Raw genomic sequence first — 19,981 nt, 5'->3', positions numbered from 1 at the left:
TGAGACCAGCAGGCAGCCCTCCCGCCCACTCCTCTCTGCCCCACTCCCCCAGTTCCCCTCTGCCCCACCTGCCCTCCTCCTCCCCGCCTCCTGCCTCCCCTGCCACCAGCCCTCCTCCTCCCCGCCTCCTGCCTCCTCTGCCACCAGCTCCCCTCTGCCCCACTGGCCCCCCTTCTCCCCGCCTGCCCCCATCCACCCCACCTGCCCCTCTCCGGCCCGGACTTTGGTCTCCACGCGACCAGCCCCACTGCTGGCTCCACCGTCTTCTGGCCCCATCAGCTCCATGGGGGAGGCTGGCTCCTTCCAGGTTGGGCCCTTCTGGGCAAAGTGCTCAAAGGCCTGCTGGCAGGACATGTGCTCCTGGTTGAAGGCTGCCTTGCCGGGCCGCGGCACCACGTACAGCATGGGGATGATGGGCCGAGGCTTGGCCTCTAGCTCCTCACTGGGCACCTCAGGGGGCACGACGTTGAGGGGCGCCGGCAGGGGGCTCTCCTCCGTGGCCGAAGGGCCCGGGCCCAGCACCGTGGGCTCCATTGAGGATGGCAGCCACAGCGCCTCCTCCGAGGGGAAGTGAGCAGGCGGGGTCGGCAGCTGCGGGGGCAGCGGGCCGAAGCTCTTCTTCTTCCGCTCGTTCTTGGCCTTGGTTGGTCGCAGCTTGCCCCTCCCATCCTCTGTGGGGAGAGGAGAGGGCGGTCAGGGAGGAGAACCTGGGCTCAGGTGCTGGTCCCACGCTCCCCAGAAATCCCCCAACCTTGGCTGGGATGGTCGAGGGCCCTTTCCAGCCCAGAGAGACCACACGAGCATGGCGGGGGCAGAGAACACAGGCTTTGGGCCACCTCAGATCACCACAGGGGCACCAGGCCAGGCACCCCCAGGGCCTCGGTCTCCCCAGAACGCAGGCGCAGCAGCAGCACTCGCCCGCCAAGGCCTGTGAGGACCCACCAGGTGTTGCTCTAGGTGCCTTCTGGGGTCACAGCAGGTGAGGAGACGCATCACCAAACCCAGCCAGAGGAAGCTGCTCTGTCTTCCGGGCTCCCACCTGGGTGGGCCGCACCAAGCGGCACTTCCCCGGGTGGGGGTGTGGGAGAAGCACTTTTTGTGTTCTCGAGGATCTGAATTGTTTACGTTTCTTCTGTTGATGTGGAAACGGTAAGGGTTTTGCTTCTGACAGAAGTAAAACCTTGAACAACGCACAAAATCTTAATGAACCTCAACCCGGCGGTCACGTGAGCGGACCAGGAGCGTCAGACGGGCCTGCAGGGCCCGACACCCTTCTGTGTGGAACTCCCCGGGGCCAGCACTGGGGACATTTCCTGACAGATGACGGCGAGGGGCCAGGTGACATATGTCTTTGGTGGCATTTTACTTTGGGGCCAGGATGGGTGTGAGTAAAGCAAATAAAACTGGGATGGGCAGCCTGGCTGGCTGAATCACAGTGCCCCAGAGTCGTGCGGGTCCCAACTCTCCCAGATACGTGGATGCGGAACATGACAGAGGGACATGGGGGACTCTGGCAGAGGGGACTCTGTGGGTGGGACTGAGTGAAATGGGAGGTGATCCTGGATGATCCGGGAGACCCAAAGTCCTCACGGGGCCCCCACAAGATGAGGCGGGAGGGTGAGAGTGAGAGAAAGCCTAGAACAGGCTGTACTGTGCTTGTGAAGGGAAAGGAACGGACCTGAGCTGAGGGATGCAGGGGCCTCTAGATGCTGGGAAAGCTTTCTGCCCTGGAGTCCCCGGGAGGGCCCGGCCCAGCGGGGCTGTGTGTCGGGCTGTGGGAAGTTTGTGCTGGGGCGATCCCTCTGAGGGCCACTGCGCTCAGGGTAAGTTGTGGCATGGCACCTCGGAGCCCTGTCCTCAAGGAAGACCAGCCTGGCTGCAGAGTGCACTGTGGACCCCAGAACACTGTGAGCCCTGGAGCCCCAGGGTTCTGCCTGCTCCATCTGGAGAAGGGGGACAGGGGCTCAGGCCCCATCTGTGTGTCTCTGGGCCCCAGGGCTCTCAGACACTCTGTGAAGAGGGATAGTGGCTGGTGTCAAGGGATTCTCAGGCTGTGGGGCTCTCAGTGCTAAAACTAGAAGGCCCCAAGCAGACCAGGATGAACTGGTCACTCTACTAACATTTCACCACCTCCACCTCCCCCAACAGGCTGGAAAAAAAAGGAAAAATCAAGGGAAGGAAATTCGTCTCTGCACACTAAACTGTTGACCGTGTGGCACTTAACGGGTTCTGGTTTGGAGCACAGTGCCCACATCTTACTACTTGCTATATAACCCACCACGCGCTGCCCCCAGTTCCATAGTCCAAGATGCCAGGACCAGCAGTAAGTGCTGAGAGCCTCAGTGACGAGGCTGCCAAGGGCCGGGAATGACACTTAACCCTTGACCCACGCTGACCCCAGGAAGGGTCAAGTGAGGACCCTCCCCCAGCAGACCGTGCAGCCAGGAGGAAGTCACACTGCCCCACCCACTCCCACGAGGGGCCCCCAGCCCACAGCCTCCCCCAGGGATGGAGGCGGCCCTGCCCTCCCTGCTCCAGCTCTCCTCCCCACACCCACCCCAGCTCCATCTTCAGGCTTCAGGGACCGCCCACGGTGTCCTTGGCAGGCACACGCCCACCAAGAGGGACAGGCAAGCAGCCATAAGGCGAAGGCAGCCCCTGCCACTGCCCTGGCCCCCACCCCTGCTAGTCCTGAGCACTCTGGGGCACTGGGGACACTGGCGAGGCTCCTCCCTGACCTCCACCCCGGCAGGGGAGCCTGGAACACCACCAGCCTGGCCTTGTGGGGAGTGCGGTCTTCCCCTCCAGTCTTCCCCTCCGCTGGTATCTGGGCCCCTCACTGTTATCTGACCCCCTCCACTGGTATCTGGCCCCTCCGCTGTTATCTGGCCAGGGGAGGTAAACAGTGGACACGGCAGACAGGCTGGCGTGGGAAGAAACACTTTTTCCTCTGCGGATGCCAGAGGGGAGACACCCGCTCCCTGGCAGGCTGGGAGTGGAGGCGTGGCATGGAGATGCAGAGGGGAGGGGCTCCTTCACTAGGGCTGGAAGCTTCACCACAGGAAGCTGGAGCAGCCCCGGCAGACTGCAGAGGCCGCACGCCTCACCCTGCGCACCTGTCAGGAAAGCCACCGTCCTGCGAGTGTCAAAGGCACTTGAGGACAAACAGCTTTGTTCCCCTAAGGAAATCCCATATTCCTTCGCCCATGATAGCGCCTGCCCAGCCTCACTCAGATCTGATCTGCCTACCACACTGCAGGCTGCGGTGCCCATCCAGGCTCACCGGGGACTGGGACTCAGGCTCCCCCACGGCTGGGCCGGCTTCCTGAGCCAGGGCCACCCGGTCGGGTTCAACTCCAGGGGTGGGGGCTGGCATGGGATCTGGCCCAGGAGGGCCCCACCTGGGGCATCGATGGTCTCAGGAGAGGGAGGAAGATTCCAGGACACAACCTCATGGCCTCCAGCTGCAGGGCTGCTCAGTGCACACATGAGGAAGTGGGGAAGGAGGCAATGAGGAAACGCTCATCAGAGCCCCCGCCCGGCACCCCCACCCACCCCTCACACACAACAGGCAGGTGCGCGCACAGGGGACTCCAGCGGGGGCTGTGGGGGCCAGGGATGCAGAACTGGGCTGTCCTCACACACAACAGACAGCTCCACGCACAGGGGACGCCAGCCAGGGCTGTGGGGCCAAGAACACAGAGCCAGGCTGTCCTCACATGAGACCACAGGTGTCTGCTCGGAGGGTCCCTGGGGAGTCCCCACCTCTCTAAGGGGCTGGCATCCTGCCCCCACCCACGGGGCCTCCTGGGACCTGAGCGGCGACTGGTACGACCGCCCCAGGCCCTGGTTCTGCTCGGGAGGCAAGGCTGGGTGGCAGCTGAGGCCAACATCGGCCCCTAGGCCTCCCAGGGGCTGTCCTCTCACCAAGGGCCACACTGTAGGGCTCTCTCCCTCCTCCTCCAAGGACAGGGATGGCCCCAAGTCCCGCTTCCCTACAGCCCTCCCCGGCCGGCTGCCTAGTTCTGTCTCCCAGAGGGACCAGGCATGGGAGACAAAGGAGGACATAATTTGAGCCTCGGGTGCCCGGCTGATGGGTGCCACCCCATCCCCTGCCTGGAGACAGCAGTGAATGACAATGCCGGCAGCCTCATGGCACTCCACACACAGCCCGCGCCTGCTGGCGCCCTGAATTCTCAAACTTGCAATAACAAGTTTCCAGCCCTTTCCCCGTTGGCTCCCAGGCTCTGTGAAGCCCCGGCAGACACACCGGGGACCCTGTTAGAGGGAGACGCCCAAGACCAGGAAGGACACCGAAAGACGGCAGCACACTCCGCAGCCATTTCTCGGGGCTCTGTGCTTGCCCCAGGGACCACACTCCACAGAGGCCTTGGCACACCCCTCACCTGCCCGGCCTGAGGGAGGGGAGCAGGGACCATGGTACAGATGGGGCCCAGGGTACGCCCAGGCCCCCGAGGGCAGCCAGCTGAGAACCCACCCAGGCCCCCGAGGGCAGCCAGCTGAGGACCCGCCCAGGCCCCTGAGGGCAGCCAGCTGAGAACCTGCTAGCACTCTTTTTAGGGGAGAGGGAAGGTGTCACAGCAGAACCCCCACCATCAGGGCTCACTAGCCTGCCTGGGGCACTGGGGTCACTTCTCCTCAGCACCTGGGTTTCCACCAGAGCCTCCAGCAAACCCCAAGACAGGCCCGGAGGCCCAGGCTGCCCTGTGGGGGGGGGGTAAGAAACCACTCATTTGCAAGGACACCGCTCAGTCCCTGCCCCAAGGCTGCAGAAATCAAGCCACCAGCGGAGGCCTGGCTTCCAGAGCCCTCCCTCAAGTTTTGTGCTTGGCCGCCATGCCTGGGCCAAGCCAGCCCCGGTCTCAGGGGCTCTCTGGCCACCCCCTCCAACACCGCCACCCTCCCATGCTGAACCCACAGCCGGGTGTGCCTGACGGTCCCCGAGGCCCAGCTGGAATGTGCTGGGGGATCCCCGGGCTGAGCTCACAGCCCCTCACTGTGAGCTGGGGCCGCTCTCCAGACGGAGGACATGGTGGCCTTTGCTTGCCGTGTCCTAAAGCCAGTCGCCAGCCACGAAGCCTCTCCTGAGAGCGGCGCTCCAGGGTGAGGGGAGGGAAGGGCTGGGGGCTGGCTGCTGTGCTCACTGCAGCTTCTCCCCCTCTGGGAGGCGGGACAGCACTGTGCCAGCCCTCCTGGGTCCCTATCTTGGCTCTGCCCCCCCCGACCCTGTGTGTCCTGCACTGCAGGCCTTCTTCTAGGAGGCGGGGCCTCCCCACAGGCTCAGGAGAGGTGGACGAGGCCACCTTCCTGCCTTCTGCTTGGCTCTGGGGTCAGCGCTGGCTGGTGGGGCTGCTAGTCCCTCCTAGGGCTGGGCAATAGGGCGGCCGCTCTTCCCGGACCTCAAAGCAGCCAGTAAGAATGGGGTAGGGGACGCCAGCGGCCACTGGGAAGCCGCCTCCCAACTGTGCCTCAGGCCCCTCCCCTCCCGAGGGGCTTCCTCCCCGATGCTGATGACTCCCGGCCCCATGAGCAAGAGGTGCCTGCCCTTTCCCAGCTTGTTCCATATGAAAACACGGAACCCCACACCCCACTGCTAGGCCCTGAAAGGTGCCTCAGCATCATAGCTTTTAGGGGCGTGAAACTGGCATTCAAGGAGGACCAGAAACCGCTTTAGGAAATCTTTCACGCATCCCTGTGGCATGCATTTCCTGTGGCGCCCCTGACTGTGAATATGCATCTGTGAGGCTCTCTCGAGATAAATCTCCTGTCCAGAGGTTCCTGGGACTGCGGGCTCCTGGGAGAAGGGCTGTGTCCAAGAAAACACCCGCCCTTGCCAGAGTGGGTCCTCCTCAGAAGGAGTCTCTGTCGTGGAACAGAGATAAGGGTGTCCAGGTCGGTTGGTGGTGGGGGGGTGAGCGCCAGCCCTGAGCCCTCCCTGGGCAGAGACCCTGACATGGCACCAAGGTGGCCCCTAACCCTCTTCGCTGGTCCCTGGCCTTTCTGTAGGGGGTTGATCCCTTCAGGGACCCGTGGAAGCCACAGGCCTCAGAGATGCACCAGGTCCAGCCTCCTGGCACTGTGACCACTGCACAGGGTGTGTGGACCCCCGGAAATCTCGGGAGGGGTGAGTTGCCCTGTACATCTTTAAGCAGGATGGTGAGTGGCCAGGCTAGGGCCTCGCCTACACCAGGCGGCTAGATGGGGCATTGGTTTCCACTCCCTCCCACGTGGCGCAGGCTTCTCTCCAGCGGGCAAGTCGGGGAGGGAAAGCCGCCCATCCAGCCAGGACCACGCATGGGGAGGGGAGACCAGAGGCGAACCAGCTCCCTGAACCGGAGTCTCTCGGGGGCCAAGGCCACAGTGAGGCCCAAGTGAGAACAGGTAAGGCCAGGGCTGGGAAGGGTGTGGCTGTCTCGTCGGTAGGCTTGGGCAGATTAGTAAATAAGTCACATTAATTAAAAGAGAGCTGGCCACAGTGGCTCATACCTGTAATCCCAGCACTTCGGGAGGCTGAGGTGGAGCCCAGGAGTTTGGGAGCAGCTTGGGCAACATAGCGAGACCTCATGTCTACTAAAAATTTTGAAAAATGAGCAGAGTTGTGGTGCACGTCCACAGTCCCAGCTACTCAGGAGGCTGAGGTGGGAGAATTGCTTGAGCCCAGGAAACTAAGGCTGCAGTGAGCCATGGCTGCACCACTGCCCTCCAACCTGGGTGACAGAGCAAGACTCGGTTTCAAAAAAAAAAAAGAAAAGAAGGCTGGGCATAGTGGCTGAGGCCTGTAATCCCAGCACTTTGGGAGGATGAGGTGGGTGGATCACCTGAGGTCAGGAGTTGGAGACCATTCTGACCGACATGGTAAAACCCTGTCCGTACTAAAAATATAAAAATTAGCAGGGCATGGTGGCGGGTGCCTGTAATCCCAGCTACTTGGGAGGCTGAGGCAGGAGAATCGTTTGAACCTGGGAGGTGGAGGTTGCATGAGCCAAGATCGCGTCACCACACTCCAGCCTGGGTGACAGAGTGAAACTCTCTCAAAAGAAAAAGAAAAGAAGCAAAGCCACAGTCCTTTGCTAGCCAGTTGGGTAAACCAAGTCGCAGAAGGTGGTGGCCGCCCTTCCTCCAGCCTGAGGCTGGCCAGCCCCTGGAGTCTGCTCAAGAGGGAGGAAGACACCCGTGGTACCGGGGATCCTTGCGACCCCTCCCAGGAGGCCCCACTGAGAACCCAGGCCAGACTCTGACCAGCCGCCTCCACTCTGTAAACGCCTCCCCAGGACTGGGCCACTTTCCTCGCTGCCCAAACCCACTGATGGCAGCGGCGGCAGCAGCCTCACTTCCCCACACTGCGCTGGCCTGGGGAGGATGTGTGTTCTCTCGTCTCTGCCCTCCTGAAAGGCCCATCAAGGCAGTGTCCCAGCTCAGGGTCGCATGGGCAGTTAACCGACGGGCTTGGGTGGGCCCAGGTCCCCAAACCCAAGCCTGGATCTTTCTCTGCCCACTTGTTTTCACCCCTGTCCTGTGAGACCACGCACAGCCCCCAGCACGTTCTGACCCATGAGAAAGGCACTTTCACAAGGCCCAAGCTCAAGGTGGCCCATGCAGCTCCCAACACGGAGAACGGTCATGGCTCAGCCATCCCCCTGTCCCGTGCCGGTCCCTCCAGGGACATCCCACAGTCCCCCTTGGAGCAGACCCTGAACTGCACCCATCCCCCACTCCCCTGCCGACCTCGCCTGGGGCTCACAGTCTCCAGAATCAAACGCAGACTCCTGCTCAGAAGACACGAGGCCTTTTGCTACCGCAGCCAGCCCAGGGACTCATCCTCTACGAGCACGGCCCACGCTCAGGCACCCGGCTTGCCTGCTGGAGTCTGCATTATTTCTGAGGATTTCCCAGACCCCAGCGGACCTGCAGCGTAGACACAGGCCCTGCAGAATGACAGCACAAATGGGCACCTGTGCCTGCCCCCGCCCCACAGGCAGCCCCTCGCCCTGTGCTGGTGAATGGGGTTGCAGTCCTAGCCTCTGGACCTGGGATGCCGCCTTGTTTGGGAAGGGCATCACTGCAGACACAATGAGTTATGAGGCCCTCGGGGCGGGCCGGGCTCAGCGTGGCCGGTGTCCTTAGGAAGGGGGGAGTCTGGGCAGACACACTCGGGAGACCACCACGGGAACGCGAAGGTGCCGCCTCCAAGCCCAGGACAGGGGCCCGGGACAGATCCTCCTGGGTCCTCGGAATGGGCCAGCCTGGCTGACACCTGGACCGTGAGCTTCCTGCTTCCACAGGTGTGAGACTGTACATTTCAGTCATCTCAGCCGCCCCATCTGTGGGCTTTAAACAAACGGAGCATAGCATATGAGAAGCCCTGTGCCACGCAAGGTCATGTCTGAGCGCCACGGGGCGCGGAGCAGCGGCCTCCAGCCCTCATGCCTGCGGGGCAGACGAGGGCATGAGGCGGTGCTGATTCCCCGTCCCTCTCCATCGATGGAGGTTGGTTAGTTTGCCTGTTCCTGTGTCTGCACAGTCCTAGTGCCCGCCGCTGGCAAGGGTCTCTCCAGGAAACGTGCCCCAAGGGAAGCTCTGGGTGTGCAGTTTGCAAATGCTCCACTTCTCTGGATGAGGCCAGGTCCATCTCCAATGCAGCTGGACTCATGCAGGTCCCATGCAGCAGGGGACTGGGCTGCCTGCTGCACCGGCTTCCAGGGCTGGGCACGGTGGGAGTTTTCACCTCTGGTGGTCCGAGGAGCACACAGCAGCATCTCCTCAGTGCTTCCCAGAGCAGGCTGGGCTCGTCAGCCTCAGGGGTCTCCTCCTCTGTGCCCTCTCCCTTGGGGGGCTGAGCCCCTCCTGGTCCTCAGGCATGCTTATCTGCTCTTGGTCGGTGACGGGTGGCAAGTATCTTCCCTACCTATCGGCTTGTCTTCTCATTTTTCTTACGGTTCATCCTCGCAGCAGCGTATTTGAGTCACTGAATTTGTCCATCTTTATTTTTCTGGTTTGTGCTTTTTCATAAAGAATCACTTAGCTTTGGGTTAAAAAGATACTTTCCTGCTTTGTGTTTCCGGTTTGCCGGTTCTCTTTGGACAGAAATGCCTAGGCATGTGGCAGGCAGAGGAAGGACCCCAAAGGCGTCTGCATCCTCATCCCTGGAGCCTGGGAATCTGTCCCCTCCCGTGGCAGAAGGAACATTCAGGTGGGACTGAGTGAAGGACCCTGACACAGGAGAGCATCCGGGTGACACAGGGACCCAGGGTCCTCCCCGGGTAGGAGATAGGAAGGTAAGAGTCAGAGAGAGACCGGAAGAGGCTGCACTGTGGCTGTGAAGCGGGAGGAAGGGGCCCTGAACCGAGGGATGTGGGCGCCTCTAGACACTGAGAAAGGCAGGACACATGTTCTTCCCTGGAGCCCCCAGGAGGAAGCAACCCTGCCCACAGCATTTTAGCCCAGTGAGGCCTGTGTCAGGCTGCTGACCTCCAGCACTGTGAGAGAAGGAGCATGTGTAGTTTTATGCCACCAAGGTCGTGGTCATTCATTTCAGCAGCCACAGGGCGCTCACAGAGGTGGCAGCGTGGACAGGGGGAAGGAGGGGACTCCAGGTCTCACACCACGTCCACTGCTCTGGGATTCCTATTCCTAGACCCTTTGCCATCTTTGCTTGGGTCCTGCAAGCTCTGTGGCAAGCCCTGCCTTCTGGAAGGGCGGCCCTGGCCTCTTGACAGGCCTTGGGCTTTCATCCGCCTGCGTTTAAATCAGCAAACCCTGCTGGGATCCCAAATGGGGCTGCACTGAACCTGCAGAGAATGTGGGGGGAGCCGTCAGCTGTCTGCTCAGGAGCTCTCCTAACACCTGGTACATTCTTCTGTTTATTTAGCAATTCTTTCTTATTTCCAAAAAAAGTCTCTAATTTTCTCCATAAAGATCATTTTTTTGATTAGGTTTATTCCAAGATCCATTATCTCTGTTTGGTAGCACCATAAGGGGTATCTTTGGGAGTCGTGCTTGCTGCGAGCAGCTCGCAGATGAGAGGCGCGATCGCGTTTCTGTGCCCGTCGCTCATCTCCGGCAGCTCTGCTCGATCCCCGAGTCACCGTGTGGCTCCGCCTGTAGACTTGCTTGCTGCTTCTCAGTAGAGAATGGTCGCTACATGCGAACAGTGCCACGACAGCTGTGCTTTTCCTTTCTACCCACGATGCCTTTGCTTTCCTCGTCTTGCCTCTCTAGGCCAGCAGACCCTCCTGAGGCGTGCTGAACAGACACAGAGCCCACATGCCCCACTGAGTGAGTCGCATGTCAGGAGCAAACTCACCCCCGGGCTCTGCTCTCTCCCCCAGGGATGCTCACTTTTCTTGCCTCAGGCCCACAGCCACTGGCCAGCTGTGACCCTCAATACCTGCCCCATGTATATGGGGAGGGCAGGGGTTGTGCCTGCCTCCTGGAGCACTGGAAGGGCCATGACCCCATCGTTACAGATCAGGTGCCCCACGGCTGCCCCTGGCAGGTGGGAGGGGCCTCACGTCTGCTGAATGGCACCATGGTTGGGCCTCTTGCCATGTTCCAAGGCCAATATTCACCTTGGGCACAGCACGTCCTGGAGACCTGACACCTCGGAGGCAGACCAGGTCGTGCTGGGCTCATACAGAGGGAAACTGAGGACTAGGACCCTCCGGCGAATGTGGCCCCCATGACCTGGGCCTCAGGCACCACAGCAGGGGGTAGCCCTTGGTAGGAGGCAGGCTGGCTGGCACACCCCACACACGGCGCCCGGAAGGGTGGGAAGAGGGAAGGGCTCCCAGCGGGGAGCCCTAGCAGGGAACAGCCACTTTGCGCAGACTCCCAAGCAGCTAAAGCGCTAAACTGAGAAGATAAAACCCAGTCACCGGAAACAAAATGCTGTCAACGCTGAAACAGGAACCTTTATACACTCACAGGTGGGAGTTCCACAGCCAAAAGCTCCCCCTGGAGAAGGGAATGTTTCTGAGACTGCCACCCAGCCCCCCACACCCCGTTCACAACTGCTGGTTCACACTCCTGTGGGAAGGCAGCTGCCCCGTCTTACCAGCCCCAGGAGAGTTGGGAGGCCCGAGGGCAGGTGGGAGACCCGCTCACGGGTCAGAACCGGCCCTCTGCTCAGAAGTGGCCACGGCCGCTGCAGGCACGTTCCAGCATCTGGGCCACATACAGCATCCTGGTCTTTTATTTTTTTATTATTATTATTATTTTGTGTGTGTGTGTGTGATACTGGGTCTTGCTCTGTTGCCCAGGTTGGAGTGCAGTGGTGCAAGCACGGCTCACTGCAGCCTCAACCTCCCACCTCAGCTTCCCAAGTAGCTGGGACTATAGGTGTAAGCCACCAAGCCTGGTTAATTTTTTTTTAATCATAAGTAGAGACAGGTCTCAAACTCCTGGACTCAAGTGATCCTCCCACCTTGGCTTCCCAAAGTGCTAGGATTACAGGTGGGAGCCACTGCGCCTGGCCTCTGGTAACTACTCTTCTCAATTCTGGGGGAGCAGGCACTTTTTTTACGGCCTCCACCTCACAATGTCTATTTTCACGAAATGCCCCACCCTGGCAAGAAAGCCACTGAATGGGATTCTTACAAAGTGGGGACTCTGGCTGCAGCAGGCACTGGTTCCTTCTAGGAGATGCCCACTGGGGGTAGGAAAGCAGAGGTGCCAGGCCTGGGCTGGCAGGGACTGACCTTCTGCGCCCTCAGCCTCCCGGCCGTGTGGTAGTGGCTGCGGCTCCTCCTCCTCCTCCTCGGGGTCAGCCTCTGGCCCGGCCTCCTCCTTCACGCTGCCCCCAGCCTCCTCCAGGAGCGTCGCCCCAGCCGTACCCTCCCCGGGGGACTTGGGGTCTTCGGGCTTGGGCTTCTTGGGCTGGCTCCGTTTCCGGTGAGACCTGGAGAGGGAGGTTTATCAGGCAGGAGGGGAGACCAGGGAGGAAGAGCCCTCGGTCTGTGCACTCTGTCTGGCAGCGCGCAGCCCCCGCCCACCCCCAGAAGAGTGCCCGACGAGCAGGAGCCTCCTGGCTGGAGGCCAGGGGTAAAGGGAACCCTGCGTGGGGTTCTGCTCTTGCAGGGCAGGAGCTGTGTTGGGAGGAGAGACCGAAGGGAGACGGGGCAATGGACATGGTGGGGACGGTGTCAAGCAGGGGACGCTGATGACAGCTGGAGATGGGAAGCCGACTGACACCAGGTGGGATGACGGGCGGGATGGGGCGGCAAGAGCCGTGTGTGCCACGGGACAGAGACACAGGGAGTGTGAGCTCCGAGGGAAACAGCAGCTCATGGAAAATGCCTAGACGACAAACGGAACGAAAAAGACACTTACGACAGCCCCGGCCTTTTGGTCTGCTCTTTCTTCCTTTCTAGACTTGGTTTCCTCTCCTCCTCAGTCTTTTTCCAGTGTCTGTTTTCTTTCAGACTAATTTGTCTAGAATGTAAATTTCACGGGTTTTTTCTCTAGGACTTCTGCTCAACTCCCCAGGATGCCTGGTCCTGGGCACCTGGCTCTGTCCCCGACTCCCTGGGTCCTCTCTCTGCAGCCTTTGAGGCGCATGGAAGCCCCAGCTCATACTCTGCTGCTCTGACCTGTGCCCACACCCCAGGGTCTGCCAGGGCCTCCTCTGCATCCCGAGCCCAGGATCTGCTCAGAGGTCAGGCGTTGGCCAAGAGGAGGCGCATCCTGTATGCCCAGCCTGGACACCCACAATCCCGGGGTACATCAGGGAGGTCCCGGTCCCTGCACACCAGTCCCAAGTGAGGGATTCAGCCCAAGGCTTACAAGCTTGGCTGAGCTAGCACTTCTTAGAAATGAGAGAGAGGGGGGATGAAAAAGGAAGGAGGAAAAGCGACAGCCGGGTGAACCTGCAGCTGAGCGGCCAGGGCCTCGCACCAGGTTCCCCCGGGGACCTCCAGGGCCTTTCCAGGAAGGAAGCAAAAGTTTTTGGAGATGCGGAGGGGGTGGCTCCCAGGGAGCTCAGGCAGAAGCCAGGAGTGCAGAGAAGCCGAGGCCTGGCGCCTCCCCTGGGCGTGTGATGTCTACACCTCCTCCAGGCCCACCCCCTGCAGCTGCCCTAAGCCCTGGCCTGGCCAGGGGCCTCACTAGGCCATGAGCTTGAGGCTGCACAGCCCAGCCCGCCGGAGGCCTTTCTCCCCTTCCCAGTTGAGAGCCAGCCGCGTCAAGCCCGCCAGCAGCCAGGCAGAGCTGGGAGCGCCAGTGTTTCCAGGACAATTACCAATGCCGGCTGCGGCTTCTGAGTGCTTCCCGTGTCCCCTGTCCCTGTGGGCTCAGACTCGGTCACCTCAATCCCACAGGGGTCCCTGTGGCAGCTGCCCCTCCAAGGACCAAGTGGTCACCAGGGTGGGGCAGGTTCATCTGACGGGGGTGGGGTGGGCCCGCTGGCGGGGCTTCTGTCACCAGGACCTCCTCGCCTCTGCCTGAGCCAGGCTGTCACATGGGCCAGCAGCAGCCCATGCTCCCTCAGGACACTTGGACCTGACCCCTGCCCACCGCTGCTCCCAGCCACTCTGCCCGCCCTGTGCTCCATGCTGGCTTCTGGGGCGCCTCCTCCAGGAAGCCTTCCTAGAACACTAGTCACTGCCAGCCCTGCTTGCTCCTCAGCTGCCTAACTCGCTAGAATCAGTGCTCCCCGACGTCTGCAGCATGGCCCACCACAATGACTCAAGGCAGAAAGCGGGTGGCCCAGAGGCATGGCATCACACAGCATGGTGCACACAAGGTCGCTGTGGGGCGGCCGGGCGGGGGCGGGAAGCAGGCAGGGGCGGGCGTGGGGCCAGAGTCACTAACACAGGGAGCAGGAGGTGGGTGGGGGACACGGGAGCTGCCCCTGCCCTCCAGAGAACGTTCTCCACAACAGCAGCCCAAGGACGGCTCCGGGCAGGCAGCCTCAGGCTCCACTTGAGGGCTGGGGAAATGCTGGGTGCCTGCCCCATGTGGAGATAGCAGGCTCAGGAATAGGAAGCTTCAGATTGGCGCCGGGTGCAACTGGCTCTTATAACCACTGTCATCCCAAGGTGGGCTGCCCTCCTGGTCTGGGAATGCCCCAGGGCTGCAGGGCCAGGATCCTACAGTGGACCCGCCCTGGTCCCAGACAACACCAGAAGAAGGGTGCCCTCCTACTCCACTCACCTGGCCTTGGCAGCCTCCAGCTCCATAGCCCCTTCTCCCACCCACTGCAGTCCCTCCCTCCACTCCCACCCTGAAAACCCACCCTAGAGGTCGCTTCTGACCATGGCCCTCCCCTGCTACAGCCTTCCAGGTGCACCCCCACAGCCTTGAAGCCTTACTGTGTCTGCCCCAGAGGGCCCAGGACTGTCCTGGTGTCCAACCAGAGCTCTGGGGCCTCATCCTTGCAGCCCAGCCCTTTCCTACCTGCGCGGTGCCAGGCTGAGACCTCTGGGTCCCACACTACATGGAACTGGGTAGGGCTCAATACACAGACACAGCAAGGGGGGCACAGCCCACGGCAGAGAGGCATCCATCACTTGGGGCATCTGTGGGGTCCTAAGGGCACGCCTCTTCCTGACCCTGACATCTTCATCCCCTTTCGCGTGTTTCTGCACCCGATGCTTATTTCTGGGTCTGGCTCCCGGCACAGGTGCTGAGGGTGTGGCCGTCCTTGCTCGCCTCCATGACCGTCCCCTTCTCTCCCTGCACCTGCCACTGTCTTCCACTGCAGCCAAATTCCACGTGTACGCTTTTATGCCCCATAAACATTGTGCATCCATGAGCCACAGAGCAACTCGGGCTGCGTTCCCCAACCCCCCCAACAGGGGTCTGGAACTGGCCTCAGGAACACCTAGCTTCCTTAGTATCTCTGAGCTCCCTGCCGTTGCTCTTAAATTCCTGCTGTGGTCTCCTGTGCAGGGTGTCCCCTTCTCTCCATGACACCCTAGGGGTCTTGGTTCCTTCTCCCATGATCTTGAGACTCCCCTTGACTCTCCTGGGTTAGATCTTGTTTCCTCAATCCCATGGCTTCCTTGGTTTACATCCTTGTTTAGCTGGAGCACATCCTGCAGCAGCTTCCTGAGAAAGGAGATGGAATACGAGACTCTGTGTGTCTAAAAAGATCCTTATTCTCCTCACACATTTCTTGACAATTTGGCTGGGTGAAAGATTTGGGGAGAATTATTCCTCTTCTGACTTTTGAAGGCCTTTTTCCTTTGTCTTTTAGTTTATGGCATTATGATTGTAGATCCAATGCTAATAGGGTCTCCTGTTCTTTTTTTTTTTTGTAGAGACAGGGTCTAGCTATGTTGCCCAGGCTGACCCCGAACTCTTGGCCTCAAGAGATCCTCCTGCCTTGGCCTCCCACAGTGCTGGGATCACAGGCGTGAGCTACCATGCCCAGCCCCAGTCTGGTGAGCTGTTTAGTGATCTGTTTGCTCTGGAAGCTTTCAGGGCCTTTGTTTAATCCAGGAGTTGTAAAATTTCACAGCGATGTGTTGTCGTTTGGGTAATTTCCATTCTTGGATGGACTTTCCGGACTTTTAAACCTGGAAATGCAAAGTTTCTTTTTTTCTGAAACTCCTATCAGGGGCTAGATTTCCTGGACTATGCCTCTGACTTCCTGATCCTTCGTATCTTCCAGCTCTGTCGGTCCGTCTGTGCTGTGGGAGGGGCTTCTTCAAGAGCCTCCCAATCCACCAGGGCGCTTCTCTCCTCTAGATGGTAACATCCGAGAGTCACTCGTTCCTGGAACGTTTCTTCTTCACAGCAATGGCTCTTCTTCCATAACGCAAAATCCCGGGCCGCTCCAGGGCCCCACGCTCACTGCATCCTCCTTCCCCAGAGCTCTTCCCTTCTTCGCTGTGCAGGCCCTGCTTTGTCATGGGAGCGTGGCCTCCAATGTGTTGGGCCCCCTGGCCGTTGATCCTTCTGTGCACGGTGACAAGCCGTGTGTGAGATGGGCCTGGTGAAGGCAGTGGCAGGGGCTGCTGAGGGCAGGAGCCCGTGACTTTAGGGGAGCCCCAGTATCCGCATCTGTGGCTTTGCTCCACTGGGCCCCTTTGTTCTCTGGGAGAGGACCCCACCCCCTCTATTGTCTCTTCTGGCCTTGGGGGTGGGAGGACGTGAGGCTGGCAGCTGGGCCCCACTGCCAACCTCAGGAGGGCGCTTCCCTCCTGCCCAGAGCCACCCACTGCCTTCTGCTGGTTATCCCCGCATCCCTCCAGCCCCCCAGGAGCTGCCATGTCTGCCTGCTGTTTTTCTGCAGCCCCGTGGTGCGTTCCCCCTGCAGCCCCCCAGGAGCTGCCCACGTCTGCCCACTGTGTCTTTCTGCGGCCCCGTGGTGCAGACCAGCCGCTCCCTGCTGGCTGTCCTCCGGGTCACTGGCCCAGGAGGTCTCCTGCCCACCCTTCCCTGCTTTTCAAAGCCTGTAGACATGCTCAGCTGCCACTGCCCCCCCTCCTGTTCTCTGCACTTCACTCTGTGGCGTTTCAGGGGCGTTTCAGGAGAGAGTGGAGATAAATAAGCACTTAGCCTGCCAGGCTTAACTGGACGCCCCTGGGCTCATTCCTATGAGCCAAATGTCGGGACGTAGTTCAGATAACTGCACTAATATTTCCAAGGTGGAAGCAGGTGTCCTTTGCAGCTTGTATGGCAGGAGGCGGGGTGGACGGCCTCCGGCCCTGTCACCCAGTCACGGGCCACCTGCAGCAGCCAGAGTGGGGCCGTCAGCTCTCCGTGCCGCGCTGGCTGAGGGCTTCTCACAGGGCGGGGAGGACTGGGGCTGCCCCAGCCCTGGCCCCAGGCTTAGGGATGGCTGGGAGGTTGGCCCCAGACTGAGCCCTCAGAGCCGCCCCCCAACCCCCTGCCCCCAAGTGGCCCAGTGCTCCCCGCCCCCAAGACTAGACCCTGTGCTGAGGAATTTCACCTTTGAGAAAATGAACAGCAGCTCTAGGAAAGAGACAGGAGACAGTGAGTGAGTCCCTGAGGCTGCATGCTCCCTGCAGGTGCTGGCAGGTCCCTGTGCTCGTGAGGTTCTGTCCCTGAGGGCTGAGGTCCCTGTTGGTGGGGAGGGCTCAGGAATGCAGCTGGGGTGCGCCAGCCCTGGCGGGAGTCGGGGCCGGAGGTGTGGTGGTGTCCTGCACTGCTGCGGGGGCGACAGGCCAAGGCAGAGCCGGAGGGGACAGGGAGCACGGAGCTCGGAGGGGTAGGGGAGACGAGGCCTGGGCCCAGCCGGGCTCACAGAGCAGCAGTGGGCCAGGGAGGCTGTGGTGAGGCGGGTGCACAGATGTCCTGCAGGGAGCGCGTACATGCTGGAGCATGTGTACATGGCACTTCTCGCGTGGAAAGAGTCTGCATGGAGGAGCGCCGCGTGGGTGCCAGAGAGCACTGTGAGGGCTCCGGCTCAGGCAAGGCGCAGGAACGCACAGCAACACAAGGCGTGGGGAGGCCGAGGACACCCGCCAGGAGCCAGGCTGCCGTTTTAGGCGACCCATCCATCAGGGGAAGAATACAAACAGCCCCCAACGCTCGCCCGACAAGATTTAGCTCCGGAAGAGCCCCGTGTAAGGTGGCGGGCGGGGAGCAAGCCATGTCCTCTGAGCTCAGGCTGCTGTGCCGAACCATCCGCACCCCACGGGGCACCTGGTAAACACATGGGGTCGTCCCACAGCCACGCTGAGGGCAGGGAAGGCTGGACTGCACTGGGGTGAGGGCATGGCGCCCACCCTGATGCCATCCCTTGGTCTAGGGCAGGGGTTCCCACCCGCGGAACTGGGCGACGTCTGGGGATATCTGTGGTTGTCACGACTTGGGGTGTGCTCCTGGCATGGAGTGGGTGGAGGCCAGGGACGCTGCTCAGCACCCTGCAGGGCCCAGGATGCTCCCCCACCAGAGAAGGATCCAGCCTGTGTCCACAAGCCCCTTGTCTGGGAGACAGAGCCAGTCAGTCCACCGTGTCTCCCGATCCAGCCTGAGCTACAATGCTCAGACAGGGCTGCCCTGGCCCCAAGATACGCCCTCAGGGAGGGAGCCTGGGTCAGGGGAGAAGGCAGGCCATGTGGAGAAAGCACTGCTCAGGGGAGAACCGACCACCTCCCCAGGGGCAGGAGGGGCAGCTTGGGCTCTGAAACGTGAGTCACCCATCCGCCTCTCCAGAGAAAAGCACCCCCCATGACTAAAAAAAAAAAAAAATAAGCGAATCAGCCTTGTTTTACATACTGAAGGCTTTAAAGAAAACTATATCCTTGGGAAGCTGCCTTCATTTGTTATTCAGGCTCGCTGCTGGGGGAAGGCAGCCCGCAGGATGGCAGTGCACGGGAGAGGGCGGGAGGGGGCTCCTGGGGGGAGCAGGTTGTGACTAGGAGCGAGGGGGCGGCTGGGGCAGGGAGGCCAGGCCGCGCAAGGGCTGGTTCTGGGGGTCCACTTCCTGCGTGCAAAGACAGTTCCAAGCAGCGGTGAGCGCAGCGGCTTCTGCATCTCCTCCTGGCTGGCAATTTAGACGGCCTCTAGTCCCATTCCACTCCTGGAACGTGGTGCCGGTTTATTGGCAATCCGCTCTGTTGACCAATTAGCCTGAGCCACAATCAATTAACCATTATGCAAATAGCGCGTCCGGCTGGGCCTGGGAGCTGGGTGCACGAGCTCTGTGCCGGTGTGGCCGCCTGGAGTGGCCTCCCCAGGAGGCGGCTCTTCACGAGGAGCAGGCAGGCGGCAGGAAATCAAAAGGACAGATCACAAGAGCAGAAGAGACAGCTTCACCTCGGCGGGGCTGTCAGGGGGGGCTGCAAAAACCCTCGGGGCGGAGGGAACATTCTCCGAGACGGGCCGCGGGGCAGGGAAGACAGAGGAGGCCCAGGCAGATGCCCAGACCACCCAGGACTCCCAGACTCACAAACAAATGCACGTGCTAAAAAAGAAGGTGCCCAGTTAGAGGAGAAGTTACTGGACCAGGAGTGACTTTTCAGAAACCAGTTCCAAGGCCTGTTTCTTCAGAGCGTGGTGGGGGCCGAGGCTGAGCCGCCCCCAACCTTGGTGCTCAGTGGCGGGGTCTCGAGTGGGCACCATCCATCGCCAGCTGGGATGAGATCAAGCCAGCAGTGACTGGATGGCTGCAGAACGAAGGCCACTGCTCAAAGCGAAGGGGGAGGCTGCCCCCACACCAGGGCCCTCACTGTAGGCCCAAAGACCAGACCTGCCAGCAGCTAGTCTGGGTACGGCCCACAAGGTAGGAACAGTGTTTACAGGTTGTTTTTTTTTCCCGGAGAGACAAGGTCTTGCTCCGTCATTCAGGCTGGAGTGCAGTGGTATGATCTCAGTTCGCTGCAGCCTCCACCTCCTGGGCTCGAGTGATCTTCCCGTCTCAGCCTCCTGAGTAGCTGGGACCACAGAAGCACACCACCGCACCCGGCTAATTTTTAAATTTTGTTTAGAGATGGGGTCTCAATATGTTGCCCAGGCTGGTCTCAGACCCCTGGACTCAAGCAATCCATCTTCCTTGGCCTCCAAAGCGCAGAGATTACAGGTGTGAGTGACTGTGCCTGGCCAATATTCACATTTTTAAGTGGCTCAAAACAGAAAAATTATAATATTTGGTAGCATGTGAAAATCATGAGATCCGGATTTCAGGGTCTGTAAACAAAGCTTCACGGACACAGCCCCGCACATTTCTTCTCTGTCTACCATCTGCAGGGGTCTTGAGATGCCATGAGGAGTCGAGACATCGAGACACAGGAGGTCTGGCCTGCAAAGCTGCCAAGTCACAAACGTTTGCTCTCCGGCCCTTCCCAGGAGCAGTCGGCTGAGCCCACTCCGTGCCGTCCCTCCCGGCTCCAGCTCGTGCTCAGGGGATCCCTGAATGTTTCTTGGGCACCAAACAGCAGTGAGATCTGTCGACAATTGTGCTGAGAGCAGCTCAGAGCCTGGAAGCCTGGACGCTTCCCGGAGTGGGGACCAGGGAGGCCAGCACTCGTCTTCACTCTGGGCATGAAGTGGA

At 60.7% G+C, this 19,981-nt stretch overlaps 1 protein-coding gene across 1 annotated transcript in view; it reads right to left on the bottom strand.

The window, feature by feature from the left end:
- The window catches only part of KDM4B (lysine demethylase 4B), a 185,933-nt gene that overhangs the window by 22,358 nt on the left and 143,594 nt on the right, over positions 1 to 19,981 (bottom strand). The window contains exons 11-12 of the mRNA XM_025367477.1: positions 11,718 to 11,917; positions 202 to 671 (exon numbers count right to left, since the gene is read on the bottom strand). Coding sequence (XP_025223262.1) covers positions 202 to 671; positions 11,718 to 11,917 — 670 coding nt within the window. The remainder of the gene's footprint in view (positions 1 to 201; positions 672 to 11,717; positions 11,918 to 19,981) is intronic.

This window comes from Theropithecus gelada, chromosome 19 (assembly GCF_003255815.1).
Source record: "Theropithecus gelada isolate Dixy chromosome 19, Tgel_1.0, whole genome shotgun sequence".
Taxonomy (NCBI): domain Eukaryota; kingdom Metazoa; phylum Chordata; class Mammalia; order Primates; family Cercopithecidae; genus Theropithecus; species Theropithecus gelada.
Note: the sequence above shows the minus strand (reverse complement) of the source record. Positions and strands in the feature narration are given on the sequence as shown.